Source organism: Vicia villosa, linkage group LG1 (genome assembly GCF_029867415.1).
Source record: "Vicia villosa cultivar HV-30 ecotype Madison, WI linkage group LG1, Vvil1.0, whole genome shotgun sequence".
Classification (NCBI taxonomy): domain Eukaryota; kingdom Viridiplantae; phylum Streptophyta; class Magnoliopsida; order Fabales; family Fabaceae; genus Vicia; species Vicia villosa.
The window spans coordinates 5,554,204-5,580,685 of NC_081180.1; the positions used below are offsets into that span (position 1 = coordinate 5,554,204).

Consider the following 26,482-nt stretch of genomic DNA (forward strand, 5'->3'; position numbering starts at 1 on the left):
ACATCATTGTTGAATCTTTGATCGAAAGAAAGGATTTAACTTTTGCCCTAGGTTACTATATTGATTCAATTGCAATTTGCAGAGATGGAATTGTAATTGGGTTTTCATAATTATCGTTCTTAATTACTATTATCGTTATTGTGATTTGGAGAGATCGAATCTCATACCGGTAAAAGTTATCTAATTTGATTTGCAGACATGGAATCTTATTTGAGGATAAGTGAAGATAATGATTCAAAGGATTGTTCTATTGAGAATTAATTGATAATTGTATAGGATTAGGTTGATGAACCCTAAAGACTCAACATCTTTCTTTAATTGTTAACACAAAGTCCTTTACTTGCTTTTATTTTATTATTTGCTTTTGATATTATTATTAGTATAAAACAAACCAAACCAAATTTCTTAACTCAAAATAAACAACTATAGAACGGCAGTGATATTAACCAATCCCTGTGGATACGATATATTACCGAAAATATTTACCCACAAATACTTTCAACAACTTGCTCCTAAAAAAACCCAACCAAAGACCCCTTGAAAGTTTTTAGGTCATATGGGTCAAGGCGAAGCCTCTTAAATGCATCCCAATAGAGGATATTTGTAAAATTTTCTTGATATACCAACACTCTCATGATTTCCCAATCAATACATCCCATAGTGATGATCATGGGATCGTCATTGTAGGGAAGTAGACCTGCTCCATCCTTTTTTAAAGTGATCTCGACCTGTGGTTCCTTCGGCTCGACTTTCTTCATATATGTGGGCAGGTCCTCTATATGGTTAATATCTAGCGAGCATATCTTCATCGAGCATAACCATTCTCTCCACCACTACCAAATCCCCATGCAATAGTATTGAGGATATGGTGCAAAGTCTTGTTACCATCTTCTTTGCGTAACTTCTTACCCTTTCAGGGCCTAGGGCTTCCAGCATTGTTGGGGTCGGGAAAGCTGACCCTGCCTGACCTTTAGGAGGAGCCACTTTTGACATATTTCTTGAGGTGACCCTCCTGGATCAAGTGTTCAATCTGTTTTTTAAGCTGGTAGCAATCTTGTGTGTGGTGTTCTTTGACCTTGTGGAATTTACACCATCTTCCAAGCTCAGGTCCTAAAACATCCACTTTAGGATCTAGAGGTGTAGATATATCATTCAAGTGGAGAACCACTCGCCATATCTTCCCACGAAGAGTGTTAAGGTGCATGAAGCTCTCCACGACCTCCCCCTGCTTAAACATCGTTTGTCCCTAATGGACGACACATAGTTGTTCTTCCGCAAGTGTCGTGAGCTTTCGTCGTTAGAAACACGCTCTTTCACGTCAGACCTTCTTATCGGTGTTACTCTACTTGCATTTTATATAACACTCTGTCCTTGTGACCATCTATGCTAACGAAGACGTTGGCCACTTGGGCGAAGGACTCGTTAAAATGCACCGCTTTGAGACCATTCTGAAATGCTCCCAGAAACATTTTTTAGTTTGGATGGAAGGCTTTTATAGTGTATTATTGAAACAAGCGAGGTATTCCCTTAATGACTCTAAGGAGCCTTGTCAAATGTTAAACATGTAGGTGGTGGACATCTTTATATGTTAACTTGTTGTGAATTGGTGCACGAGTTTCTTCACCAGATCGTGGTAGATGGAGATGAAAGGTTGTGGTAGGCCCAAGTACCATCGTAGGGCTGCATCCCCAAACAAAAGCTTGCATTTTAGAGAATCATATGATTCGATTGTGACCATCTGTATGTTGATGGAGGAAATATGCTCGTAAGGGTCACTACATCCAACAAACTTCGCCAAGGAAAAAGGCTTGAAATCTTCGAAGATAGGTGCTTCCCATATCTCGTCTGTGAGTGGTTCGGGATTCAACTCATTTGTCTCCTCTAGGATAACCTCATGCCGACACTGTTGAATGTTAAAGAATATTGCCCTATAAAGTTTTGTTTTGACGGCGCAACTCGTCCATGACGGTGCACATCTATGCCATGGCGTTAGGATCACTGCTACCTCTAGTATCTTTAAGATTTGGAGATTAGGCTCTCCAAACAACCATGCTTTGGGATGATTAGGAATACAGATGAAAACTTTGATGAGTGTTAAAGTGGTAGAATAATAAAAGGTGTGATTCTCAATAAATTCTTATGTGAAAATAAATAAAATATAATAATTATATAAAATAAAAAATTAAAAGAAAAGAAGACAAAACGACATCCCTTTATTTATATATAAATATGTGTTAAATTCAAAAGTTAGTAAGTAATTTGATTGGATATAAAGAAATGCAAAATTTCAAATGCAATAACTTAAATTAAAGTTAAAATTAAAAGAATAAAAAAAAGACATGGGATCATATTCATGGTATGTTCTATATAAATTTTTTGTTGTACATAAAATTATTAAAGATATTATCATGTTAAGCTAGATTCTTAGGTGTCAATTTTCATCACATCACAATCACATCTCTCACTAATTTTTTTCTCTCCCTTTTCTTATTTATTTCTTCTTTTCTACACCATTAATTGAAAAGAATGATTGTTGTTCTTGAACTATATATATTATAGTATATTACTCTAAAAAGGAAGTACTAGTAGCACCAAATACTTTTTGATAACTATTATATTTGGGGGGTCCCATAACAAGTTGTACAACATGAATATCCACTAGTTGCATGCTGGTTTAATCTTAACCGCTAGAGGATACAAAAACAGATAAGAACATTGAGACAATAATTAATTATCACCAATGCAAGGGCCATGGTTATGAATATGATGATTCATAACTCATGAACAATCCACAACCATGTATTGTATATTCTCAAGATTGAATCTATCTTGGATTAGATATCAGGAAATAGTTGTTCCTTGCTGTCCTCATCTCTTATTTTACTCAACTAGATAATCATAATAATATTAAATATCATAGATTCACAACAACATGATTCTTCTTTGTGGGTCCTACTCTGACCATATGACCCCATCAACTCACATGCATGCCCACTCCACACATTTCAACTTACCATATAATTCTTCTTGTTATCATATCAAAGCTATATATATATATATTAGTATATCTTTGGGACAACATAAGAAAAGTAATATTTAATATATGAGAAAAAAGAGATTAGCATGAAACTATAAGTATACAATACTTGGTTTCATCACAAAGTAGAGAAAATTGTAGAGCCTATAGTAAGATTATAGATTGATATATGGAGGTTGCTGTGGAGCTCGATGATGATCTATTTTTTGCAGACCTAAGCAAGCAAATTTCTTTATTAATTATGGATGAAAATGAAGAAGATACTCCCACTTCTTGTCATCAACAATCTCTTCAGGTTTTTCACTAATCTCTTTTGATAGAGATTTTCACATTTACATGATTCACTCAATTAATTCGAGATCAAATAGGTCAGATTATATTTTCATCAATTCTGTTAAGAGTCTTGCATCAGATAAAATATGATATTATGAATGTGGACAATTTTTTACAAGCCGATTTTATATAAATAAATTAGATTTAATTGTACAATTTTATAAAATCATTTTTATTAAGTTGATGATGATTATGATCTTAATGAATATTTTTAAACAAATTTTCAGTCTTTCTCTGGAGCAATCTATCATCCTCCTCCTCCACAGTCTAATATCATGTACGAGCAGATGGTTTTGAGAAGACAAGAAAGCAAAGGGACGGGTGTGTTCATCCCACAGTCAACAACACAGCCAAGGAGGAAACAAAGGAGAGGAAGATCTTCTTCTTCATATGCAAAATATCAAAAGCAGTCTCAAGATACAACAAAAACAGTTTCTTCAAAATAATTTCAACTCAATAAATAATGGATGATTAGATCCTTCTTCTGCAAAACTGAAATTTCTACTGATTATTAATTTGTTACTATGCCAACTATAAGCATGGATTAATTTCAAGGGTTTATTATATATATATAGGTTACTATATGTATTAGTATTAATTAGTCCTATAGCAAGGGTAACCCTTCACTGTGTGGGGAAGTTGTTATCTAGTTTGATAAGTTGATTGTTGTTTTAGATATTCTTCCATTCCAATTTGTTTTCTCTTTTTGTGATATATTATTTATAATTTCTACAATTATTATGATATTTAAACAATTTACCTCGTTTTTATTTTATTTTCTTGTTGTCTCTTTTTTATTTATAAAATTGTATTGTTGTGCTATAATAGTGTCTTGCAGACTTTTCTACTAAAAAAGAAATTGTTTATCCCATCTTAAAAGTGGTAAAAAAATATCTTATGAAAATTCAAAAATATTCGAAATAAATTTTGAATACATTATTTTTACATCAAATTAAAACACATTTAAGTGACTCTCATTTTATACTTTTACTAAAATTTAGTTCAAAGATACATTTTTGGATTCATCATATACGCACCTCATGCATTCTTAATTAAAACAGACTCATTTCGACATAAATTAATTCAATAATGCATCTCCATATTCACACCAGACATAATTTAAAGATGCATTTTTGTATTCACACCAAAAACTAATTTTTGTCATTGTTTTAAAGATGTATTGATGTAGTTGATGATGTATTATAGTTGTCCTACCATATTCAATTTAAATTAAATTATACACTTATCAAATAATATGAAAATATCATATTATAGTGTTATATTCATATGGGGACTCTCCTAGGGCAATGGCTAGAGGAATCCCCAGGAGAGACAACGATAACATGTCTTTCGAGGGGAGATATCGCCTTGCCTAAGATCTTTCTATCGCCTTGTCTTGGGAAACGTGGGAGAAAACGTTATTGGGGCAGAGAGATGTCAGGGTCAATAACTGACCCATGACTTCATATGAAATAGGGATACAACGGTTCATCATTGACTAAGTGGGGGGGTGATCCTTCCCAAGAGAACCCTAGGCCCTAAGAGGCACGATAAATACCTCACCCTTACAAGTGAGAGGGAAATCATTTTACACCCTAAAAATCATAACACTTAGCAAGATCATAACTCATATGATCACTCCCCTCGAGGATTATACCTAAGCACATCGTCCATCAACAGGACCTCTCACCTCACGTGAGCATGACCCATAAACTTTCGTAAAACACTACCATACAGGGCTTCTCGCCGTCGTGGGCAAGTCCTAATAAGCATACAATGTAATATACCTATTAAAGCCTCTGAGTCCTCTTGCTCTTGTAGGAGGAACACTCACACCTGTACTTTTTGACCAGTATAATGACGCCCACTATGGTACCCCAGTAAAACTAACTTGGGCTACACTCCTACTTTAACTCCCTCATTTTCTCTCCAAAAATGGTCGACAAAACCCTAACTAACAACACAAAAACCATCGTTTGAGGTTTCGTTGGTTGAGGTAACTCTAAATCCTCCCAAAGGAAATATGCAAGGCAGGTGTTTTTAGAAAATGTGACATCCCATGGCTTCCCTAGAAGATCTCAATGGAAAACGCAGATTAACATCATATTCTTTGAGGAGGACATTCTTCGCATCAACCATCACGATGATGATCCCTTGATCATCACTGTGTAACATGACAACTAGAATATCAGGCGCGTTTTGATAAATCAAGGAAGCTTCGTTGACGATCTAATATGGGACGCCTTCTAGAATCTATAACTTGACCTTTAATGATCCTCGCCTTAGAGATGAGAGCCTCTAGACAGGAGGCCAAAAATGACTCCCAAGTGATCGCCAATCAAGTCTATGGGAGGTTCCAAGCTACAAAGCCACAACTAATAAAATATCTACAGAAGGTACGTAACCTTTCCTCCCATTTTGCTTCTTTTAAAATGGAGCATGTCCCTTACGAGCAAAACTTATGAGCAAATCTCTTCTCCAAGCTAGCCATATCGAAGAATCTTCATAACCTTCAACATTGAAACTCTAAGGGAGAAATGAATCTCACCTAACAATAAGATTAACTATACCAGTCTCAAAGACATGAAGATCAATATAAAATATGAAGAACTAAGGGATGACTGAAGTAATGAAGAAGAAGACACAAAATAAACAAAAGACATAGATAAAAAACAAGTTTGAGAAATTTTCCAAAGGATATCAAAAGACATGGAGTAGATGAAGAAAATGATTTCAAGAGAATGATGATACTTATGGCATATAACAGTCTCACCTATGTGTTTTAAATTTCTTGTTATTTCTTGCTTTCCGAAAATTTCAATTCAGTAATTTCCTTTCTTGTACGTTGAATTCTAAGTATTTTATCTTCAAAAGACAATGTTCTTCCTTTAGTAATTTGAATTCTTAGCAATAATATAAGTGATGTTTTCCTTCTCTATATGACTTAATTGCCCGTGTTTGCATATTTATTTTTCGCAATGCATTTTTACTCGTTTTTTGATTTTGACTTAGGGGGAGACATATACTATCAGGGGAAGTATAATATATTTTCTATCCAACTCAGGGGGGATTTAATTACTACAAACATATATGTGCTATTTTTTCCATCTCTAATGAGAGATGTGTGGTCATCATAAAAAGGGAAAGAATGTGGAACCTTGTTTTGCAGGTGATATGCTTTTAACACGGGCGTCAACTTTTTACGAGGACAACTAATGATGGCGCGTGAGGCCCACAGACAGCGGGTGCTGAGATGTTACTTTCTGTTTTTGTTAGGTACACTCAGCTGTTTGTGGACACGAGCTCCTCGTACATAGATGTCGTTTACTTGAGGTACTAATCAGATACCACACGTATCCATGAGTACAACTAGGGAGCGACTACACTGGCGTACAACTACCATAGACTCGGAGAGGGATGCTTGTGGAAGACAATGACTGTGGCCGGCAGTTGTTCCCTCTTAGTGGTAACAGTCTTATATCATTCTACTTTTTCTCAAAGTTGTTCATTATATATTTGTGATAATGTTTGATCCTCGTGTTTTATTTCCAGGGTTGGATATATTACATCACTTCCCCATGATCATTGGTTGGGGAGAGGTGCCTGACTAATCTGATGTCATGTCGTGTGCTAGTGCCTTCATCCCTCTCAGAGGGTACCAGGTGTCGAATCCTTACGGACATTCTCTTGACCGCATGGCTGCAGAGGACATCCGATACGACTGTTATGATGCTCACCGTGAGACGGTTTCGTGGGATGACGTTGCCCTATATTCTGGATGGTTGGCTGCCAATTCGACCATCAGTGTTCATTATCTTCCAGAGCGTGTCATGCGGCAATTCGGCTACTGTCAGATGATACCTCGCCACCCTTCTGTATCACCTTATATGCTGATGACCCGTCGACAAATAGATGTGGTTTTTGCAGACTTTGAGCATCACATGGTTCTTGACGAGGCTCGAGCGACCAGATAAGATAGAGACTGGGGCTGTGCTGACGGCTACATCACTTGGTACTTCACGGTGTCACACCCATACATGATCCCCGCTGCAGCAGAATCACCACCCAGACCAGCCCATGAGGAGATCTTACAGACTCATCAGTCTCAATTGGACCACACTGACGATGTTTTTCCTCGTTGTCGTTAGATAGTTGACTTGGCGCGGACGGGCATTGCCGATGGTTTCTTTCCTGAGGGGTGTGATCACAGGCGTATATTGGATGAGATCATTCAGGTGGTAGATGGGACATTTTTGTATTGTCGACATCGTGTCAGGACAAGTGAGACACTTAACAGTAGAGACAGAGTACGACGTGGTGGACGCAGAGGCGGGACCAGAGGCAGAGGAGAGGAAGAGGATGTTGTCCGACATACATAGTAGTGATGCCCATGATTTTATTGATGTCTGTATTATGATTACATTTATGTACTTTATTTTGATTATGTATTTGACACTATTTGGATGATTTATACTATGTATTCTTTTGGTGTACTATATTCCATTACCTTTAAATTGTACTATTTTGATGTACTATAATTTGATGTTCCATTTTTATTAAAATTATTGGAGTTTAGGAGTGAAATGTAGTTGATTTGAAAATATAACATAAGGTTTCGTAGGTACATCTACGAAACATTATGTTTTTAACACGTTCTGTATATACATCTACTGAAGATTCACTGAACTGAATTAATTTAAATTTTCTCAATATTCATTATATTTTTAATGCTTCCGTATATGTACCTAAAAAAAACTAAATTTTATTTAAAAAAAAATACTTCTGAATGTGTGTCTACATAATTTTTCCTGGTGCTAAGAATATCAACGAATGTGTTGAGATATTCTCTATTTTATTTAGTCCCACATCGTATAGCTTCAAAATAAATAATGGAGAGCATGCTTATAAATAAATGTACGAACCAATTATAATTTTAAGAACTATCGTTTTATTTGAATTGATTATAACTTAAAAAAATTTAAGTGAAACTACTAAAGTAGCCTCGGTTAAGTCAGAAAATTACATTCTTACCCTACCCAAATCCCTAACCACCTTTCACACGACCCTCGATCATTCTTTCTTTCAAATTCGGTTTCTTTCCGCGTCTCTTCGTTTTCTCTTCCATCATACCACCACCACACACGGCGACGGCGGAGGTCTCAGTCTGCCACCGTCACTTCCTACAGCGCACGGTTTAACACGCGACTCACAACCTTCTCTCATCTCCCTGTCTACTCGTTCGTCCTCTCATCTCCCATTGCTTTATTGTGTGACTTCAATTTTTCATTTTTGTTAGACTTCAAATTTTCAAGTTATGCGTTTAATTTTTGTTCATGACATGAAATTCTCCATTTTGTTGTAATATTAATGGTCGATTTTATAAGTAATATGGTGATTTTTTTGAAGGGGCTTTTGAATTTGAAAGACGGTTTCTAGTTGCTATCGTTTGTTTTGTTTTCCACTTTGTGTAGTGTATTCATTTATGGATGTTGATTTCTAATTTGGTTTTGTTGGATGACAGTGTGATACAAATGAGTGTTGTGGCAGATTCTCCTGTACATTCTTCTAGTAGTGATGACTTCGCCGCATACCTTGACCAAACACTAGATGCAAATTCATCCAACTCATCCTCAGATGAAGAAGCTGAAAGCGAAGACGAGTTTGAGGATGTCAGGTGCTCTTTACTATCCATTTCATTTTACATGGATCATGGTATTAGTTTAGTTGTTCCCATGTGTGATTTTACAAATTTGAAATTTGTTAAGTATGGCATAATCATAAGTCAGGTCATGATTTGTTAGAGGATCAAACATTGTTTAGATACAGAGTACTATGTTGCTTATTCAAATGGATTAATCTGAAATTTTGGTTATTGATCAAATGTAATCGTCTTTGATTGATCAATGTAGCTGACCTTGTTCAGTACAAAAAAGTTGATTGTTGTTGTGGGGTGTTGTGACTTGTGATGTGGATACAAATATTATGTATGATTGAATGTGTGTTGTCAATTGCGTATAGCTGATTGTTAAAATTCTGCTATGCCATAAGGCCATGGCAGCTATTTGACGACATTTTGTACTGAATAGCATATTGCCTAACAATAATAATTTTTCCAATTTCCGTTACACTAGTGGTATAGTCCCACTATACTGGCTATTTAACAACACTGGATAGAACATTATTGCGTTGATAGGATAAGCTTTGATTGTTGTTGTAGGGTGTTATGGTGGTTTGTACTTTCATTATAGTTTAGTAAGAGTCTCACTAGCTGCGTAGTACCTGTTTTTAAGTTATTTCTGTTTTCATTGGTCATTATAAAAATGACAAACATTAGAGAGTGTTGGGATAACACCCATAGTAGAGAAGATGGTGGAAAATAGGCTTAGGTGGTTTGAGCATGCTGTGAGAGGACATATGGGTTATGTAGTTGTGTAGAGTAGATTAGATGGAGGATAGTCAAACAACTAGAGGTAGAGGAAGACCTAGGAAAACTAAAAGAGAAACTATTAAAAAAGACTTCGAGATTCATGAGTTAGATAGAAACATGGTTCTTGATAGAAAATTATAGCATGGTTTAATCCTTGTACTTGAGCTTTGTGGGATAAGGCTTGGTTGTTGTATTATAAAAAATTGACAGGTTTTTTGTTTTAGGAGTGATTTTGTTTCCAAAAAGTCACAAAATTGTGCAATGTTTTAAGTTTTAATTACATTTAGGGAATTTCTTATACTATAGACAAAGGCATGCTGAAATGATGACCTGAATATGGGATCAGTATCCTTTCACTCATTGGCTATATTACGTAATGAATACTACTACCAGTTATGCCTTTCTTATAAACTATTCAATTGGAAGTGTTCTTAAAGTATTGACACTGTTGTATGAAACTATTTTCTTTGGTGTGTGGAAATGTGTTGTGTGAAACTAAATTTTGGGGGATTAAGAGTTCACTTTGGTAGAGACTAGAGATACGAATGTTATGGTGGATAACTGATAATTGTAGATAGGACCAGGAATAAAATCTTTGAAGAGAAAGTTGTGCTCATTTCTATTGAATAAAAGAGAATAGAGTATCATCTTAAGTAGTTTGGGGATATGTGCTGTAGAAGTATCGATAAGTGACATTTTTGTAGTAGAATGAAATAGTTAAAAGGTAAAGGGATACTAAAGAAAATAGTAGGAGGGACAGCGTTCCATAGTCCATCTAAGACTCAAATGACCTATTTTTAGACATGGTCGTCCATCTTAGAATTTTGTTGTATCACTTGGTCCATGTAGCTGACTCCAATATATTGGGAAAAAGGCTTTTACTATTGTTGTTTTTGTTGAATTGTGAATCAATTAAATTTAAAGCTATAGGAGAGATGGGTTATTTGGTTCCTAATTTTTGTGTCACATAATTATGCAATTTTTCTTCTTTCTTGTTTCATGTTGTTTTTAATCAAATTTTGCCGTGCTTACACTTCAATTTACAAATTAAAGCAGAACTAAAAGACGTAAGTTTGAAAGCTCTGAAGAAACTGAGGGGTCTACTTCAGTAGGAATCATGAAACATGAATTAGGTAATTTTTATTGTTTTAGTTGTTTGTTTCATTTTCTTCAGAACCAGTTTTGTACTCTTTGGACTATCTTTTTTATAGGCTACTTGATTGAAACCTGACCTTATTTAAACTTATTCGTAAAAGCTCAGATTGTACACAATCTCTTCTCTTTGTGAAAATATGATTTCAAATTTTTGAATCTCAGAACATATCATTTTGTTCTGAAAATGCTGTAACACCTTGTGTCTCTCTCAGTTGTTGCAGAGTCATCTGTGAAGGTAGATGTTTGTACACATCCTGGCTCATTTGGTAACATGTGTATATGTTGTGGGCAAAAGTTGGATGAGGAATCTGGTGTGACATTTGGGTACATACACAAGGTATACATTGTTTCTGATGATCATTTTTCTGGAATTAATAATTTATTTTGGATAGTTTTTGCTACCCTATGTTGTTATTTTCGAATGAGTGTTAGAACAGTCAAGTGGTTGTTATCAATCATAACAAACAAGTGTAGACTGTAGGGCAACTGACAAGCCTATCTCAGCACTCATTGGGATATTTTGGCTTCTATTGTGCTAGGGCCCTCGCATAGAATTGTACATATGAATGGTTTTTATGCACTACCAGAGTTTGATTATCTGATGACTCTCTGATCATTTGGGATATCCTGCATTGTTTAATATATACTCTCTCCGTCCCACAATGAGTGACCTATTTGGAATAAAATGATGTCCCAAAATAAATGACCCATTTCAATTTCCAATACATTTTTTCCAATTCTACCCTCTAATTATTAAAAAGCTCACTATTCCCAATACATGATAAGGGTACTATGGTAAAAACAATATTATCTCTCTTACTTTTTTATACTTTTCTTAATCTGTGTGAAATGGTGTGCTGGGTCACTCATTATGGAACGGAGGGAGTACATCTTATCTTTATTCTCACGATTCAGTTAGCATAACGATTGAACTGGTGGTGGTAGCTTGTAAGCATAACCTACTTATTTTATGTAGTTTTGCGTGCAATAATTTCCTAAATATGATGGAAAAGTTTGTATATGCAGGGACTGAGACTTCATGATGAAGAAATTTCTAGATTGCGTAATACAGACATGAAGAAATTTTTAAATAGTAAAAAACTTTACTTGGTTCTTGACCTAGATCACACACTGCTAAATACCACTACCCTCAGTGACATGAGCAAAGAAGAGTCACATTTACTTAACGAGACAGATTCTCTTGAAGGTATATGCCGACCTATGTGCTTTTTATTTTGCCAATTGACATCATAATTTTGTATTAGAAGTTTTGCTTAATGCATTTCTTCATCTTCATTGCTTTTTTTACATACCAATTATAATTTTATCTTATTATAAGACATGATACGTGTATTCAGCATAAATGAAACTGTTGGCTTTATACCCCTTTCTTGCTTTGTCAGTATATGAAGATATCGTAGTAAAAGTGTGTGTGTTAGGGGAACTAACGAGTATTTCTATATATCATAGAGTGGTGTTTGTTGAATGCTCTTTAAATGCTTGCCACAGGCTTCATGTATTTTGTCTATAACTCTATTATGAAAATTTTGTCAAATAAGCATTTGCTCAAGTTTCTTTGATTGCTAAAAGATAAAGATATCACTGTGTCATTATGCAATTACAAGTACCATGCTGCTCATCATCACATAGAACTATGCATAAAAACCATATATTGATGATTATTTTTTAAATATATTGATATGATAACCCAAATTCTTGCATTTTGGGAAAATTAGGGTCTTTCCAACTCATATACTTCATCTGATCATGTGTGTATTCTCTATTCTGACATTTTTTACTACTTTATATTTTGAAACAATAGACATCTCCAAGGGCAGCCTATTCGAATTGAGTCATATGAAAATGATGACCAAGTTAAGGCCCTTTGTCCGTACATTTCTTAAAGAAGCAAGTGAATTGTTTGAGATGTACATCTACACCATGGGTGATAGGCCCTATGCATTGGAGATGGCCAAGCTCCTTGATCCTCGAGGAGAATACTTCAATGCTAAAGTTATTTCTCGAGATGATGGGACTAAAAAGCATCAAAAGGATCTTGATATTGTTTTGGGGCAAGAAAATGCTGTCTTAATTCTTGATGATACCGAACATGTAAGGTCACTTCTAGTTTCTGATTTGTTTTGCTGAATTACTTAATTTTAAATATTTAATTGATCATAATTATTTTATGTGGAAGTCCACACACACACACACACACACACACACACGAATACATGCTTAAATGCTTGCCGTGTCCGAAGATGCTGCTGCTTGGCCCTTCCCAAATATGTGTTGGTTTACCCGATTATTAATTATTTCTTGTAAAGTTTATTCTCTATAGCGAATTCATAGTTAGAAATGTCCTCTAGATAATCCGTTTAATGTTTCAAATGTTATTATGGTTTGTCATTTGTGAGCTAAAATAATCTCCTTTAAATGAGATGCAATTTCATTTAATACAATGTAACGTATACAGGTATGGACGAAGCATAAAACCAATCTGATACTTATGGAAAGATACCATTTTTTCTCTTCAAGTTGTAAACAATTTGGTTTCAATTGCAAATCTCTTGCTGAAACGAAGAGCGATGAAAATGAAATAGATGGAGCACTTGCAAAAATCCTTGGAGTGCTCAAGCAAATCCATAGCACATTCTTTGATGTGAGTCCCTTCTTATTATCGTCTCATGACTTCGTAAAAAGTCGGTTATTTTAGATATGTTGCTAAAGTTGTGTGGTATGAAATTATTGCAGAAACTTCAAGGAGATCTTGTTGACCGAGATGTGAGGGAGGTAGTTATCTTGTTGATATGTCTTTTATAGTTTTAGCATTTTGAAATGGAAATATTTAGCTAATCAGTCCTCCTAGTTTGAGATTCTAACAATGTGGTTCTTGCAATCTTTTCGATTTTTCTAGGTTTTGTCATCAGTCCGAGGTGAAATCTTAAGCGAATGTGTGATCGTTTTCAGTCGTATTAATCATGGTGCATTGCCAACTCTCAAAAGACTCGCACAGCAACTGGGTGCTACATGCTTGACAGAACTTGATCCCACAGTGACACATGTGGTTGCCACTGATGCTGGAACTGAAAAGTCCCGATGGGCAGTTAGAGAAAAGAAGTTTTTAGTTCATCCCCGATGGATAGAGGCTGCAAATTACTTCTGGCAAAAACAACCGGAGGAGAACTTTGGTCTAAAAAAGACCACTAACAACTCGTAGTATAGTAGTACTGATCTATCTATTGGTGATGAATCAAAAACTTCTCTAACTTACTTTTTTGGTTGAAGCAAAATGAGAACTTTTTGCATTCTCATGTTATCTTTCTTTTGTGTTGAAGTTTAGTCTTTTATGATAATTTTTTAGTATATGAAACAACAGAACATGGAACGTTACAATGCTAATGCAATTATAACTTGTACAGTATTTATTGGTTTCCATTTTTATGTTGCATTTGGGCATCGCAACAAAACCTATACCCGCATGTATCCATCTAAACCCGTCCCGAAGTTGACGGGGAAAATCCGCGTTGACTGGGTTTGGATTTTCTCCGATTACAAAATATGGGGACAAATGGGGTAATGAGGACATTAGTATCCACCCCGAATCTGTCTCATTTATTTCATTATGTATATTATTGTTTATTTTTTATTATTTAGAATATTTGTTTATTTTGTATTATTTTGTTGTGAGTGATCATTATATTTAGAATTTGAATGTAAAGAATAAACATATAAAATTATGATATTTTGAAATTTTAAAATTTTGTAGGTGTTGTGATATTTTTTTAGAGACTGAGTCATCCGGTTCGACCGATTTAAAAAAATATAGTATTGCAATAGAGACTAGTTTATTCGACCGAATTATCCAATTTAATTCGATTTGGTGATGTGGTTCAACCAATAAACCAATGACCCAGTACCCTTACTAGTTTGATGAGGATTTGTTCTTGAATCTGGATTCATTCCTAGCACACCATATAACATTGATAATATAAACAATGATTGAATTTATGACGATAGAGCATTGAGGGGATCTACCCCAACCTTCTATAAGTCATCTAAGTTGGCAGGAGAATGGTTTAAGTTTAAGGTTATGCATAACCCATTCCAAAGGCGCCTTGCAAAGTTGAAAGAGAAGAGCAAATGCTCTAAGTTTTTATACCTATACCTGCAAAGGGAACAAACAGAAGCCATATTGCAACTTATAGCCATAAGTTGATCATTAGTGGGAAGCTTTCTAAACAAAAGTTTTTAGACAATCATTGCTCTAGAGGGATGGACGTCCTTGTTCCAAATAAGAATTGTTCAAATCAACCTAGCAGAGGGGATAGTTTTGAATAAGTAAGCCTCTTTCAAGCATGGGTTGCCTGAAGCTTCATGAGGCTCTTCCGCATCATTGCTATCTAAACCAACCCGGGTTATCCTAACTAGTAGAAAAGGAAACATGTATATCCAATTTGGAGGCAAATTCCATTGACCATCCACAATGAAATCAAATACTTTGCTATAGGGGTTGATGCCTCGGGATTCAAGAAACTTCAAGCTAATTTCCAGATGAAGAGGTTGGCCACATCAATTATCCAACCAAAATTTAATGAAATTCACTTTACCCAAAATCCAATTGCATTAACTATTCATAAAACTCGACTTAGATTTGACTCTAGGCCATATGTATGGGTATATGTGGTACTTTATGCTTCCAAAAGCTCTTATGGTTCTAGCTTTAAGAATCTCAGCCCAAGGTTTCTCACTAACAAGCATGTTTCGACTTAGCTTCAAGTTAGTTGCTTCATTTAAGGAAATGAGATATCTAATTCCAAGGCCCACATTAGCATAGGGAGAACAAAGTTTTTTCTAAGATACCATCACCATTTTCCTAGTGGTGACATTACCACTCCAAATAAAATTTCCAGAGGCCCTTTCTATATCTTTTTCTATATCTTTGAGAAGAGAAACAAACCAGGGATATATAGTGATGTAGTGCATAATCGTGCTTTGTATAACAGACTTCATTAACATAACTCTTCCAACCATAGAAAGCAGGGAGCATTTCTAAGAAGATAGTTTAGAGATAATTTTATCAAAAATAGAATGCAAGTAAGAGGCCTTGACTTTGCCTTTGAAGATAGGCACACCCAGGTAGAAACATGGCAAAGTTTCAATGGAAAAACCAATCATGCTGGACAACATATTCATCTTACCAGCAAATAGATAATTACTATAGATTGTTGATTTAGTAGTGCTAAAGACATGACTAGAGGCTATAGAGTAAGAGGTAAGAATCTTGGTGAGGGCTTGGATGTTTAAAATGTTACTTGTGCAAAAGATGAAGATATCACCTGCATAAATGGCACGAGAAGGAGTCTTGAAGTTTCTCGTTCCCTTTATAAGCTGAAGGTCTCCATCATCCACAAGCTTATAAATGTTCTTGCTGAGGACATCTTCAACCAGACATAACAAAAGGGGAGACAAACTGTCACCTTGCTTAACACCCTTATTGCACTTAAAGTAACCTTTTAGGTCTCCATTGATGGCTACAAAGAGCTGAGCATAAGATAGATTAACATTGACCAGCTGTAAAATCTATCACTGAAGCCATATTTCTTAAGAGTGAAATCTATGAAATCTCAACTTAAAGTATCAAAAGCCTTGAAAATATCCACTTTCATAGCAATACTACCACAATTGGCTTTGTTGTGAAGAGGGTTTGTTGCTTTAGAGGCCAAACAAATGCAATCTCTAATGTGTCTCCCCTTAATGAAGCCTCTTTGTTCCTTAGAGATCAAGTTAGGCATAAGGGTAGCCAGTCTATCTGCAAGAATCTTAGTTATAATTTTGAATTTGAAGTTAGCTAGTGTTATGGGCCTAAATTGATCCATTGATCAATATTATTAGTTTAAGGAATAAGAATGACAGTGTTGGCATTGTAATTAGGAATAATCCATCTTGTATTGAAAATTGAAAAACATCCTTGCATACTTCCTTTTCAATAATCTTCCAATAAATTTGGTAGAAGAATTCACCAAAGCCATCAAGATGTTATACCCCATTTCCTAATTGATTTCCACATAAAATTCCTTTCACAATGATGTTATACCCCATTTTCTAATTGATTTCCACTGAGTTTCAAGCTTCGTGGGAAGGTTAACCACAATGAGGGGTATGACACCCTTTGGCCAAATGATTCTCCTATGTAAGTTATGTTTGCGATTTTCAAGTCCTAAAGGTGTTCTTCCTCAAGAATGACAATGGCTAATCTATCTCCTTTCACGATAGGGATTGGTAGCTGACTGGTGGAGATTTGACATTCATTTTGCACAACTTTTACAAAAAGACTTTTTTTTTTGTTTTCAGATTAGGAATAACCGATATTATACCTTAGTTGTTGTTGTCGTCGTTTAAGTAACATAAATTATCTTGTTTATGGAAATAGGTCGTTTGTTGTTGAAAATTTCATTACAAATGATTTATTTAAAAGATGAAAAATATTAAGTCAACAATAATGTGCCCTATTCTCGATAGCCATTGAAACACTAAATATGAATTACTTCTCAAATTATAACTTAAATAATTTAAGAATTATTAAATTTATTTTTATTTAAATTCTATTACGATATCATAATTTTTTAAAAATATATTTCTATTTCAAATTTTTTTAATCTTTAACAAACTTTATTTTTAATTTAAAATTAACTTTGTGTTTTAGACGGTAGTGAGTTGAAGAACTCATATCTTATGTTGAGTACGTGTTTTCACGCGCCTTCCATTTTTTCGTCAAACGGTTGCTCGAGGTTGAAACGTAACCTTTATCGCTCTTCAATGGCGGCATCTTCTGTTCGAATTGTCATCGTCGGCGACGTGGTAAAACCAACTAACTAACTAACTCTCTTTACATTTCAATACGCTTAAAATCATGATATTCACTGAAAACTTGTTAATCTTGTAAAGCATGATTACTGGAACTTTGAACAAGATTCCAAGGCACTTCAATTCCTCCAGGTTATTTTCTTCCCTATTATTCACCTATTATGATTTCATCATACGCATTCGATTTGATTCAATTCTTCATATATATCTGATCAATTAAACTAATCTGGATTTGGGACTTTTATTGCAGTGCAGCCAGATTTGGTGCTCTTTACAGGCAAGTTTCATTGTTACTGCTACTCAACCTATCGCACTATGGCAATTTATTCATTTTTTTTCAAATTGTTACTGATGTCGACGTGTCAGTGTCATATTTCCGGTGTCCATGCTTCATAGTTCCTATATTATATCAATGATAGTTTACATCCCTTTTCAGTTATCTTAAATTGAATTTTGTTAGGTGATTTTGGTGAAGAAAATCTTGAAGTCGTTCGAAGTGTTGCAAATGTTGAATTTGCTAAAGCAGTTATATTAGGAAACCATGACTCCTGGTTTACTAAGAAGTTTTCTGAAAGGTGAATTTTACATGTTTGTCCTGGAATCATTTTGCAAGTGTGTGTGGTGGAAAGCTTCTGAAATGCAGGATTTTCCATATATTAACTACGTATCATTTGAAGTTTGTTTTCTGCTCTTTTAATCTTAGTTGCAAGTGCTGATTTATAGTCCAATTTTAGACTAACACTTTGATTTAAATGTTAGTGAGAAGGATAAAGTTCAGCTTCAGCTTGAATGGTAAGCTCTAAACATTTAATTCATTCTAGGAGTTTCTTATCTAATTTATTAATGTCACTTTGTATATTTTAATTTCTTACCTTATGATTACAATCTTGATGCCTTGCATAGTTGGTAAAGGATTTTATTGTTGTTGTTCTAATAGTACATTCCTGATGAGAGCATTTTTTGTCACAATCAATAGCTGATATGCATATATAATGGACCAGTTTTTCTAATTCCTTGCCCATCGGAGGTTTGGAAAAGATTCTAAGATCTCAATGCTGACTTATTAACTGTGAAACAAAAATTCTCAACTGTAGAGAAGTTATCAAATCCTGAGGAAATTAAATTACTTAAAAGCCTAATTGACACCTTTCTCAATTTACTGAAAAGTTCATTTATAATCCTTTGTTTTTATAGGATTATTACCTAGAAAAATTAATGATAAATGAATGTATTACTGTAAAGCTCAGCCTTGGCAAGGAGCACGTGGCTTATCAACGTTTAGATTTACCTCTAATAAAAGTAAGTGTTGTTGGAGGACGGCCATTTTCTTCTGGGGGTTCCTCGTTACATCGAAAAAAGCTGCTGTCTGCAAGGTGTGTACTGTATAAAAGCAATTGTAAACATTTTTTTCTCTAACGGCTCAAATGTCTATTTAATATTTTAAGATTCCAACATTTACTTCTTATCTCATCAAGAGAGTTGAGTTTACTTATTTGCATTAATCATGTGGTCACTTGGAAAGTGGGTTGCACAATTTTTCCAACAGGGCTAGTTTGCTTTAAAATATTTATATTAAAACAATCTCTTTTAAGGATTTTCAAACTGTTTCCTTAAGCTTTTGTTTTTTTTTTTGAATTTGAATTCTGATTATAATGGAATGTGAGTTTGAGTATCTGCTGAGATATAATCTGATTCTAATGAGTGAAATAGATAAGAGTGTTAAAAAAGTGATTTTTATAACTGTAAGCAAAATAAACTTCTACTTAACATAAAAATCAATATAAAGTGATCAATTTTTTAGACAATATAAAATAGCACATTTGTAAAACTTGAATGAAGGGACCATTACGTTATCTAGTTATGTTTCTAATATATTTCGCATATCTAGCAGCTCCTTGAATTTCCTGATTTTAATTTCCACTATTTTCATAAGGCTTATAAGTAACAGTAAAAGTAAAGTTTGATGGTCTTTTTTACTTGTTAAGAAGATAATGTTATATGGTTTTTTTTACCAGTACTGAATTTGCCATTGTAGCCCAAAATCAATATTAAATTTGAATTTTTTTCCTTAGATATGGAGTTAAAGACATGGATGAGAGTGCCAAGAGAATCCAAAAAGCTGCTCTTGGTACACCAGAGAATCATTTTCTAATATTACTCGCACATAATGGACCCACAGGTGCATGACAGAATCTCCTCTCTGGCAGTTCTAGCTTGTCCCGCCAAATACCAAAATGATTCCTGAATTTTCTTTGTGCAGGCCTTGGTTCTGGTTTGAATGATATATGTGGTAAAGATTGGGAAATAAAGGGTGCCGGTGGTGATCATGGTGACCCAGGTAATAATTAATATGTGCACCAGAGCTCGCATGTTGAATTCTAGTAGTGATTTTCCTAGTCATTTTCTGTTTTTGGTGGACAGGTACCATAAGATGCAAGTGTGATAGAGATGATGCAAATTATGCAGAAATGTGATTCTGATTTTAACCTAGTTTATTATGTTTGTATGGCAGATGTAGCACTCGCAATATCCTTGCTAAAAGAGAGCAATGAGGTATCTATCCCATTAGTTGTGTTCGGTCACATGCACAAAGAGCTTGCACATGGCAATGGTTTTAGGAAAATGATTGTTATTGGGGCTGACAACACGATATATTTGAATGGGGCCATTGTTCCAAGGGTCAAAAGTTTGGATGACGGCAACAAGAGAAGCTTAGACAATGAAAGTCCTGAGGTAAAAGGTACAGCAAGAGCCTTTACTTTAGTTGAGCTTTCAGAAGGAAGAGTTACCAAGATTGCAGAAAGTTGGGTAGCAGTTGTTGAAGATAGGACCACATTAATAGAAGAATATGTATTATTTGAGCGCAGTTAAGAGTCAAGATCCCCATCTTCTATGTTTAGATTCCTGCTTCAATCACATGGTCTAGATCATTTTCACATTTGCTTTTGTATGGACCCAAATGACAATTGCAGTTGGTTGTGTTCTTTGTGATCCTATCTGGTCCATTAAATGTTTCCCATAACTTTGAGATATTCCAAAGTAAAGGCTAAAGATAACCATGACATTGAAGGCTGACAAAGGCTAAAGATGATCATGACATTGAAGGTTAACCAAATTTGTGATGATTTTCTTTTGGTGAACTTATCATCTTTTTTTTTCTTCTTCAGTTGGTAAATTATGGCAATGATCCACTCAAGTAAATGAAATGACCCATTTCCTATTTGATAGACATGCAATTAGCATATGACATGTTACACAAATACTATCACTCAAGCACCATTCCTTCACACCTTTTTAAAGCCTGCCATTCTATAAAAGATTGGAGTAACATTAGTACTACTAGGCACTGTCTTTTTTCTCCTGTCTTCTGAATGTTTGGTGCACCGAATTCCAAGTGGTCTATGACCCTACTTTTGACTCATTCTGTTCCTTTACAGCCATTTCATAACACACAAAAATTTACAAAGGAAAAGCATTCCCAACCTCTTCTTGGTAACCAATGCCATTGACACTGGTTCCTGGTCTTGCTAAAAGTTGTTAGTACTAATTTAGTGTAACAATTTGGAGCACTATTTTAGAATAGTGTGGTGAATGTGACAACAAATACCAATTTCATATTCTATCTCTAACCAATATAAAATTTGAGGTCTTAATACAACACTTTATTAGATTTAGTGTTTGGATATACTACACATTAGACAACTCATAGTCCATCAATAAGATGCGATAGTGTCTTAGAGTTAGAGTTGATTCTTATAAAATTGATTAAATTGACTTTTAAAGTGAAAGGTGTCGCACTATATAAAATATTTTTAAAATTTTATTTTTAAGCAATGTAAAATTCGAGAACTTTTTAATACAATATAAAAATATTTGATGAATATTCTATACTTATGTCTATAATCACTTCATGAGGCTCTCATGAAACTCGGAAAGTCAACTCACCAAAAGTGATCTTTAACTCCAGTATTAGTAATAACATTTAAATGACACATTTAATAATAATATAAAAAATTCTTATCTTATTTTTACGTTAATTCTTTTTAGTACATTTGATATTATAATTAACTTTTACATTAAGTTTTTTATATTAAAAAATATTGTTCTATAGATATTATTTTTTACGGAGGTTGTTTAATCTCTATGTGAAGATAAAAACTAATTTTAATGAACAAATTTAAATAAATTTACATTAGAGTAATTTATATTTAATTAAATATATATAAAATAATTTTATGATAAAATTATATTTGAGGACAAAATTAATTTTATTAAAAAATAATTCAATATATCAAAATTAATTCTGCACATTTAAAAATTGATACAGATGTTCCAAGCCAAACATGACCTAAGTAATTTTAATTTTGTTAAAAAGAAAAGATGAAATGTTATCTATGTTCTGACATTTTCTTTCTTAGAACATTTTCTGAAAGCTTTGACCAAATATGTTCCATCTAGTTCTTGACCGAGAATAATGATAGGACATGTTTAAGACGTGCATGCATGTATGAAACCAAAAATTAATCATTTAACAACCATTCTTATTATTAACAATATTTTCTTCTCCTTTTCTAAATTACATGTTATTTTATTTTTGAAAAAGTGATCTTATTTAGCTTATTATTTTATAATACAACTTCCGTTTTATTAATTTTTTATAATACAACTTACCTTTTATGAAATTTTTATAATACAACTTACCTTTTATTAATATTTTTCCTCACCTAACACTTTCTTCCTAATATAACTTACTTTTTATCATAGAAATTACCCTATCTTAATCTTTTTACACGTTTCATTTAATTTGAGATTAATTGCGTTGATTTTACTAAACTACACCTACATACTTTATCATGTATAATTTAGGGATGACAACGGGTTCGGGTGCGGGTGGGTCCCGCAGATGCGGGTCTGCCATCCCTAATATAATTATTGTATTTATTTCACTAAATACAAAATGAAAGAGATTGCTGGTTATTTTTCTCCGATCGTTCATTTATTCTTATATTAAATGATTTCTATAAGTTTTACAAGGTAGTAACAATTAGTATATTGATTTTAATGATAAAATTATGTAATTTATTAAAATAAATTTACTATAGTAGATAATGAAGTAGTTGAATGAGTTAAAATAAATAAATAAAAAAGTAATAAATATTTTATTGATATTTTAATTAAATCAATAATTTGAGGCAAAAAAATGATAAAAGGATCCCTAAATTAAAATATTTTGTAAGTTTGAAAGAGATCCATTTATAAAATGATACCTTCAATTTATTTTTAATCATAAATTGTTTTAATACTTTTGTATGTATTAAAAATATAATAATTATTGTATGAAAAACTTAAATTATAAAAATATTTTATAAAATTGTTCTTTATTATTGAATAAAAAAATAAATTTACAAAATTAAAAAAAGAAAAATAACAAAAATGAAAAATAACAAAAACTCAAAAGTATAATAAAAAATAATACAAATAGTGTCTTCCCACTTAATTAAAAGTCAAATCTAACTCTAATCATATATCAATGTAAAATTACTTTATTGTTAATCATTTTTTTTTTATGCATAACAATAATGAGTCATCTACGCCGTAAATGTAATTTTTAAGAGGATTCAAGTTTTTTCATTAAAAAGAATAATAGCGTAATATTTTTTTTGACAAAAACAAACTCAATTCATATCATTAATAGTAGCGTAATTTGTTGTCCGTTTATCTGCTATTTCAGATCTTGATTTCAACTAATTTATATTATTATAAAAATATATAATAAAATTAATCAAATATGAATTTATATTGAGCATAGTAGAATTAATATAATAATATAGGCATTGAGATTCAATTTTTATTTTCCAAAAATATTTATCCTAAGAATCTAAAATTGCCTTTTGAGGTGGTACTTATGGATAAAGTTTTATATAGTATTTTTAGTGAGGTGGTATATAATATTGTATCTTTCCAATCTTAAAAAAGCAAAAAAAAAGTTTATAATCAATATCATAAAGTTCCCCATTGAATGATTTTACATTACGTTATGAAAAGAACGAAAAGGTGAGAGAAAATAGGAATGAATGGTAATTGTAACAACATCTTCTCCCGTTTCCTTCGGATCTATTTTCACCTTTCTATCTTTCCAACTCAATTCCAAAAAAATCTTTTATTTCTTTTTCTTTTCATTTTTCACTAATTTAATTTAAATATCAACGTAACAACACAACATCATCGTACCAGAAACAAATTTTCCATCATCGTACCGAGGAAGAAATTTTCCAACACCCAGAAACAATGTTCTGTTTCATGTTGAAATAAAAAAAAAAAAAACAAACTTTTTTCCATTTCTGAACCGGGTTTTTTTCCTTCTGTCAATGGGCAATGTCACGGGACCGGTGGCTGCGAAATTCGCGTTTTTCCCGCCGGAGCCACCGACGTACGAAGTTATCAAGAACAACGACGGTGTCATGGTGTTTTCCGGTTCCAATGATAAAAGCGTTGACGTTCATATTCTAGATACCAAAGTTGGTAACAAGATTGTTGCGACATTCTGGAAACACCCTTTTGCGAGGTTTACTTTGTTGTACTCTCATGGTAATGCTGCTGATTTGGGTCAGATGGTTGATCTCTTCATTGAGCTTAGAGCTCATCTTCGTGTCAATATCATAAGGTTTCTATTTTTTCTTCAAACCCTTTTTCTTCTTATCTTTGCATTCTTGTTATTTATTGCTTCTTTCTGTTTCTGTTATGTTTGCAGCTATGATTATTCTGGATATGGACGTTCCACAGGTAAGGTAAGTTACTAGCTTTTTTACCTTTTGTTCTTTTGTTGTTTGTTTACAAATACTATCAAGCACAAACACATATACCAGACACGACACTGATATGGTCAAGTGTGGTATCGGTGTTGTATCCGACACCGGTATAGACACGTTTTTTCCAGAGGTGTCTGGTGTCTGGTGTTATAGAACATTATTCATTTCAAATTTTCAACAATATGATAAGGTTTTGTTTATGTGTATGATTGATTCTGTTCTCTTAAACTGTGATAGCCGTCTGAGTTCAATACATATTACGACATAGAGGCTGTATTTGATTTGTTGAAGAATGGATATGGATTTAAGCAAGAAGATTTGATTTTGTATGGTCAATCGGTTGGAAGTGGACCGACACTACACTTGGCTTCCAAGTTACCGAAATTGAGAGGTGTTGTACTTCACAGTGCTATTCTTTCAGGATTAAGAGTCTTGTATCCTGTCAAAGTTACATTTTGGTTTGACATATTTAAAGTAAGTTTTACTTCGCAGTTCTTGTAGCTTAGCCGTAATCTTTAACACTGAGATTTGTTGTAACAGAAGTTTACTATGTCATTTCAGAATATAGACAAAATTCGGTATGTAAACTGTCCGGTGTTCGTTATACATGTAAGTATGTTTTTCCGTCTATGTACTATGTATGAAATCAGTTTATGCTATTGCATTTATTTTTTTAGGCTTTTGTCCACGTGCTTAGTTTATTCATGGACTCTGCAGAAAACATCGCGATTGACTTTGATATTTGCTTAATGGAATGTGTAGAATTATGTTAATTTTGTTTCTGCTAATGTATTATCATTGACAGGGAACAGAAGATGAAATTGTCGACTGTTCTCACGGAAAGCGATTGTGGGAACTCTCGAAGCAAAAATACAATCCGTTGTGGGTTAAAGGTGGAGGCCATTGCAACCTTGAAACTTTCCCCGAGTACATCAGGTACTTACGCAAGTTTATTAACGCGATGGAGAAAATCTCACTCACTTGCCAGTCAAGCAAACAAGTCCCTCAAAGTCCTAGTATTACTGAAACCAAACATAACAAATGCTTAGGATTTGTTAAAAAATAGGTTAATCTTGTGAAGGTTTTGCAGCCAATGAGTTTATCAGAAAAATTGATGGGGGGTTTCGATCCAAGTTCTGTTGAGATAGTGATAGCTTTATTTAGGTGTAGAACTCCTCAATGGTGTTTTGTTTGCCTGGTTAATTATAATTTATAGTGTACATGGTTCAGAATTATGGTAAAGTTGTTTTTGCTTATGTATAGATGTAAATTGGATCATTGCATAACTACATGGACTAATTAATTTACTGCATGTCCAAGCTTAGGTTTCATGTTTGAAGCATCTAGAGTTGATTTTGAGATGTTTGGTTGTTTGTTCTCGAGTAGAATTAGTTATGCATAAAGCTTCTCACTAGCTTTATTCATGCATTCTCAAGTTGCATAATCCTTCTTCGCCAAACATTCCATATGGTAAACCAAAATCTTCTATCATGCATTCTTTTCTAAATAAATTAATTAAGTTAATTATTTATTTTCTAAAAAATAAATTAATTTTTTTAATTAAGTTAATGTTCTTGGTATAAATGAACTTTATAAACATTAATCTTATTTGTTAAATAATCAATGTGAGACTCCAATAAAAAAACAAAACCATCAAGGAGTCTTGCACCTGCAGCCCTTGCTTTCATCCTCTCCAGTTAAAGAATCAATGCTACATATCAATGTAATGATTCATATAACTTATCAGTTTAAAACTACTTGAAGATTATTGAAGCCAGGAAAATATAAATTTAACATAAACTTGATGGGATCTAAGAAAAAAGGAATTCCTTCCAAAAGAGGTATGCATAAAGA

At 33.6% G+C, this 26,482-nt stretch overlaps 4 protein-coding genes across 6 annotated transcripts; all 4 read left to right on the forward strand.

The window, feature by feature from the left end:
• Nucleotides 1-3,072: 3,072 nt before the first annotated feature.
• Nucleotides 3,073-4,105, forward strand: LOC131600122 (uncharacterized). The gene is made up of 2 exons (XM_058872346.1): nucleotides 3,073-3,332; nucleotides 3,598-4,105. The coding sequence occupies exons 1-2, from the start codon at nucleotides 3,207-3,209 to the stop codon at nucleotides 3,814-3,816; spliced, it is 345 nt and encodes a 114-aa protein (XP_058728329.1). The 5' UTR covers nucleotides 3,073-3,206; the 3' UTR covers nucleotides 3,817-4,105.
• Nucleotides 4,106-8,322: 4,217 nt separating this feature from the next.
• On the forward strand, nucleotides 8,323-14,376 carry LOC131627180 (RNA polymerase II C-terminal domain phosphatase-like 4). 2 transcript variants are annotated; one of them, XM_058898018.1, is made up of 9 exons: nucleotides 8,323-8,607; nucleotides 8,892-9,044; nucleotides 10,851-10,930; nucleotides 11,165-11,289; nucleotides 11,979-12,159; nucleotides 12,775-13,064; nucleotides 13,429-13,614; nucleotides 13,707-13,745; nucleotides 13,870-14,376. In XM_058898018.1, the coding sequence occupies exons 2-9, from the start codon at nucleotides 8,902-8,904 to the stop codon at nucleotides 14,170-14,172; spliced, it is 1,347 nt and encodes a 448-aa protein (XP_058754001.1). In that variant the 5' UTR covers nucleotides 8,323-8,607; nucleotides 8,892-8,901; the 3' UTR covers nucleotides 14,173-14,376. The 2 variants fall into 2 exon arrangements, with proteins under 2 accessions (XP_058754001.1, XP_058754009.1); XM_058898026.1 differs by having other exon boundaries at nucleotides 8,324-8,607; nucleotides 10,854-10,930.
• A 3,279-nt stretch (nucleotides 14,377-17,655) lies between these two features.
• Nucleotides 17,656-20,959, forward strand: LOC131627194 (uncharacterized). 2 transcript variants are annotated; one of them, XM_058898036.1, is made up of 9 exons: nucleotides 17,656-17,813; nucleotides 17,901-17,951; nucleotides 18,075-18,096; nucleotides 18,280-18,394; nucleotides 18,579-18,611; nucleotides 19,067-19,192; nucleotides 19,892-19,998; nucleotides 20,080-20,157; nucleotides 20,332-20,959. In XM_058898036.1, the coding sequence occupies exons 1-9, from the start codon at nucleotides 17,688-17,690 to the stop codon at nucleotides 20,688-20,690; spliced, it is 1,017 nt and encodes a 338-aa protein (XP_058754019.1). In that variant the 5' UTR covers nucleotides 17,656-17,687; the 3' UTR covers nucleotides 20,691-20,959. The 2 variants fall into 2 exon arrangements, with proteins under 2 accessions (XP_058754019.1, XP_058754026.1); XM_058898043.1 differs by lacking the exons at nucleotides 17,656-17,813; nucleotides 17,901-17,951; nucleotides 18,075-18,096 and having other exon boundaries at nucleotides 18,309-18,394; nucleotides 19,014-19,192.
• Nucleotides 20,960-24,043: 3,084 nt separating this feature from the next.
• Nucleotides 24,044-25,964, forward strand: LOC131600133 (uncharacterized). The gene is made up of 5 exons (XM_058872354.1): nucleotides 24,044-24,483; nucleotides 24,571-24,607; nucleotides 24,866-25,102; nucleotides 25,190-25,237; nucleotides 25,434-25,964. The coding sequence occupies exons 1-5, from the start codon at nucleotides 24,188-24,190 to the stop codon at nucleotides 25,692-25,694; spliced, it is 879 nt and encodes a 292-aa protein (XP_058728337.1). The 5' UTR covers nucleotides 24,044-24,187; the 3' UTR covers nucleotides 25,695-25,964.
• The last annotated feature ends 518 nt before the right edge of the window (nucleotides 25,965-26,482 follow it).

Coding starts and splice junctions, on each gene's coding strand:
- LOC131600122 (XM_058872346.1), top strand. CDS start 3,207: ATGGAGGTTGCTGTGGAGCTCGATGATGATCTATTTTTTGCAGACCTA. Junction 3,333..3,597: donor GTCATCAACAATCTCTTCAG/GTTTTTCACTAA, acceptor ACAAATTTTCAG/TCTTTCTCTGGAGCAATCTA.
- LOC131627180 (XM_058898018.1), top strand. CDS start 8,902: ATGAGTGTTGTGGCAGATTCTCCTGTACATTCTTCTAGTAGTGATGAC. Junction 9,045..10,850: donor GACGAGTTTGAGGATGTCAG/GTGCTCTTTACT, acceptor TACAAATTAAAG/CAGAACTAAAAGACGTAAGT. Junction 11,290..11,978: donor CATTTGGGTACATACACAAG/GTATACATTGTT, acceptor TTGTATATGCAG/GGACTGAGACTTCATGATGA.
- LOC131627194 (XM_058898036.1), top strand. CDS start 17,688: ATGTTGAGTACGTGTTTTCACGCGCCTTCCATTTTTTCGTCAAACGGT. Junction 19,999..20,079: donor CGCACATAATGGACCCACAG/GTGCATGACAGA, acceptor TTCTTTGTGCAG/GCCTTGGTTCTGGTTTGAAT. Junction 20,158..20,331: donor TGGTGATCATGGTGACCCAG/GTAATAATTAAT, acceptor TTTGTATGGCAG/ATGTAGCACTCGCAATATCC.
- LOC131600133 (XM_058872354.1), top strand. CDS start 24,188: ATGGGCAATGTCACGGGACCGGTGGCTGCGAAATTCGCGTTTTTCCCG. Junction 24,608..24,865: donor ATGGACGTTCCACAGGTAAG/GTAAGTTACTAG, acceptor AAACTGTGATAG/CCGTCTGAGTTCAATACATA. Junction 25,238..25,433: donor GTCCGGTGTTCGTTATACAT/GTAAGTATGTTT, acceptor TATCATTGACAG/GGAACAGAAGATGAAATTGT.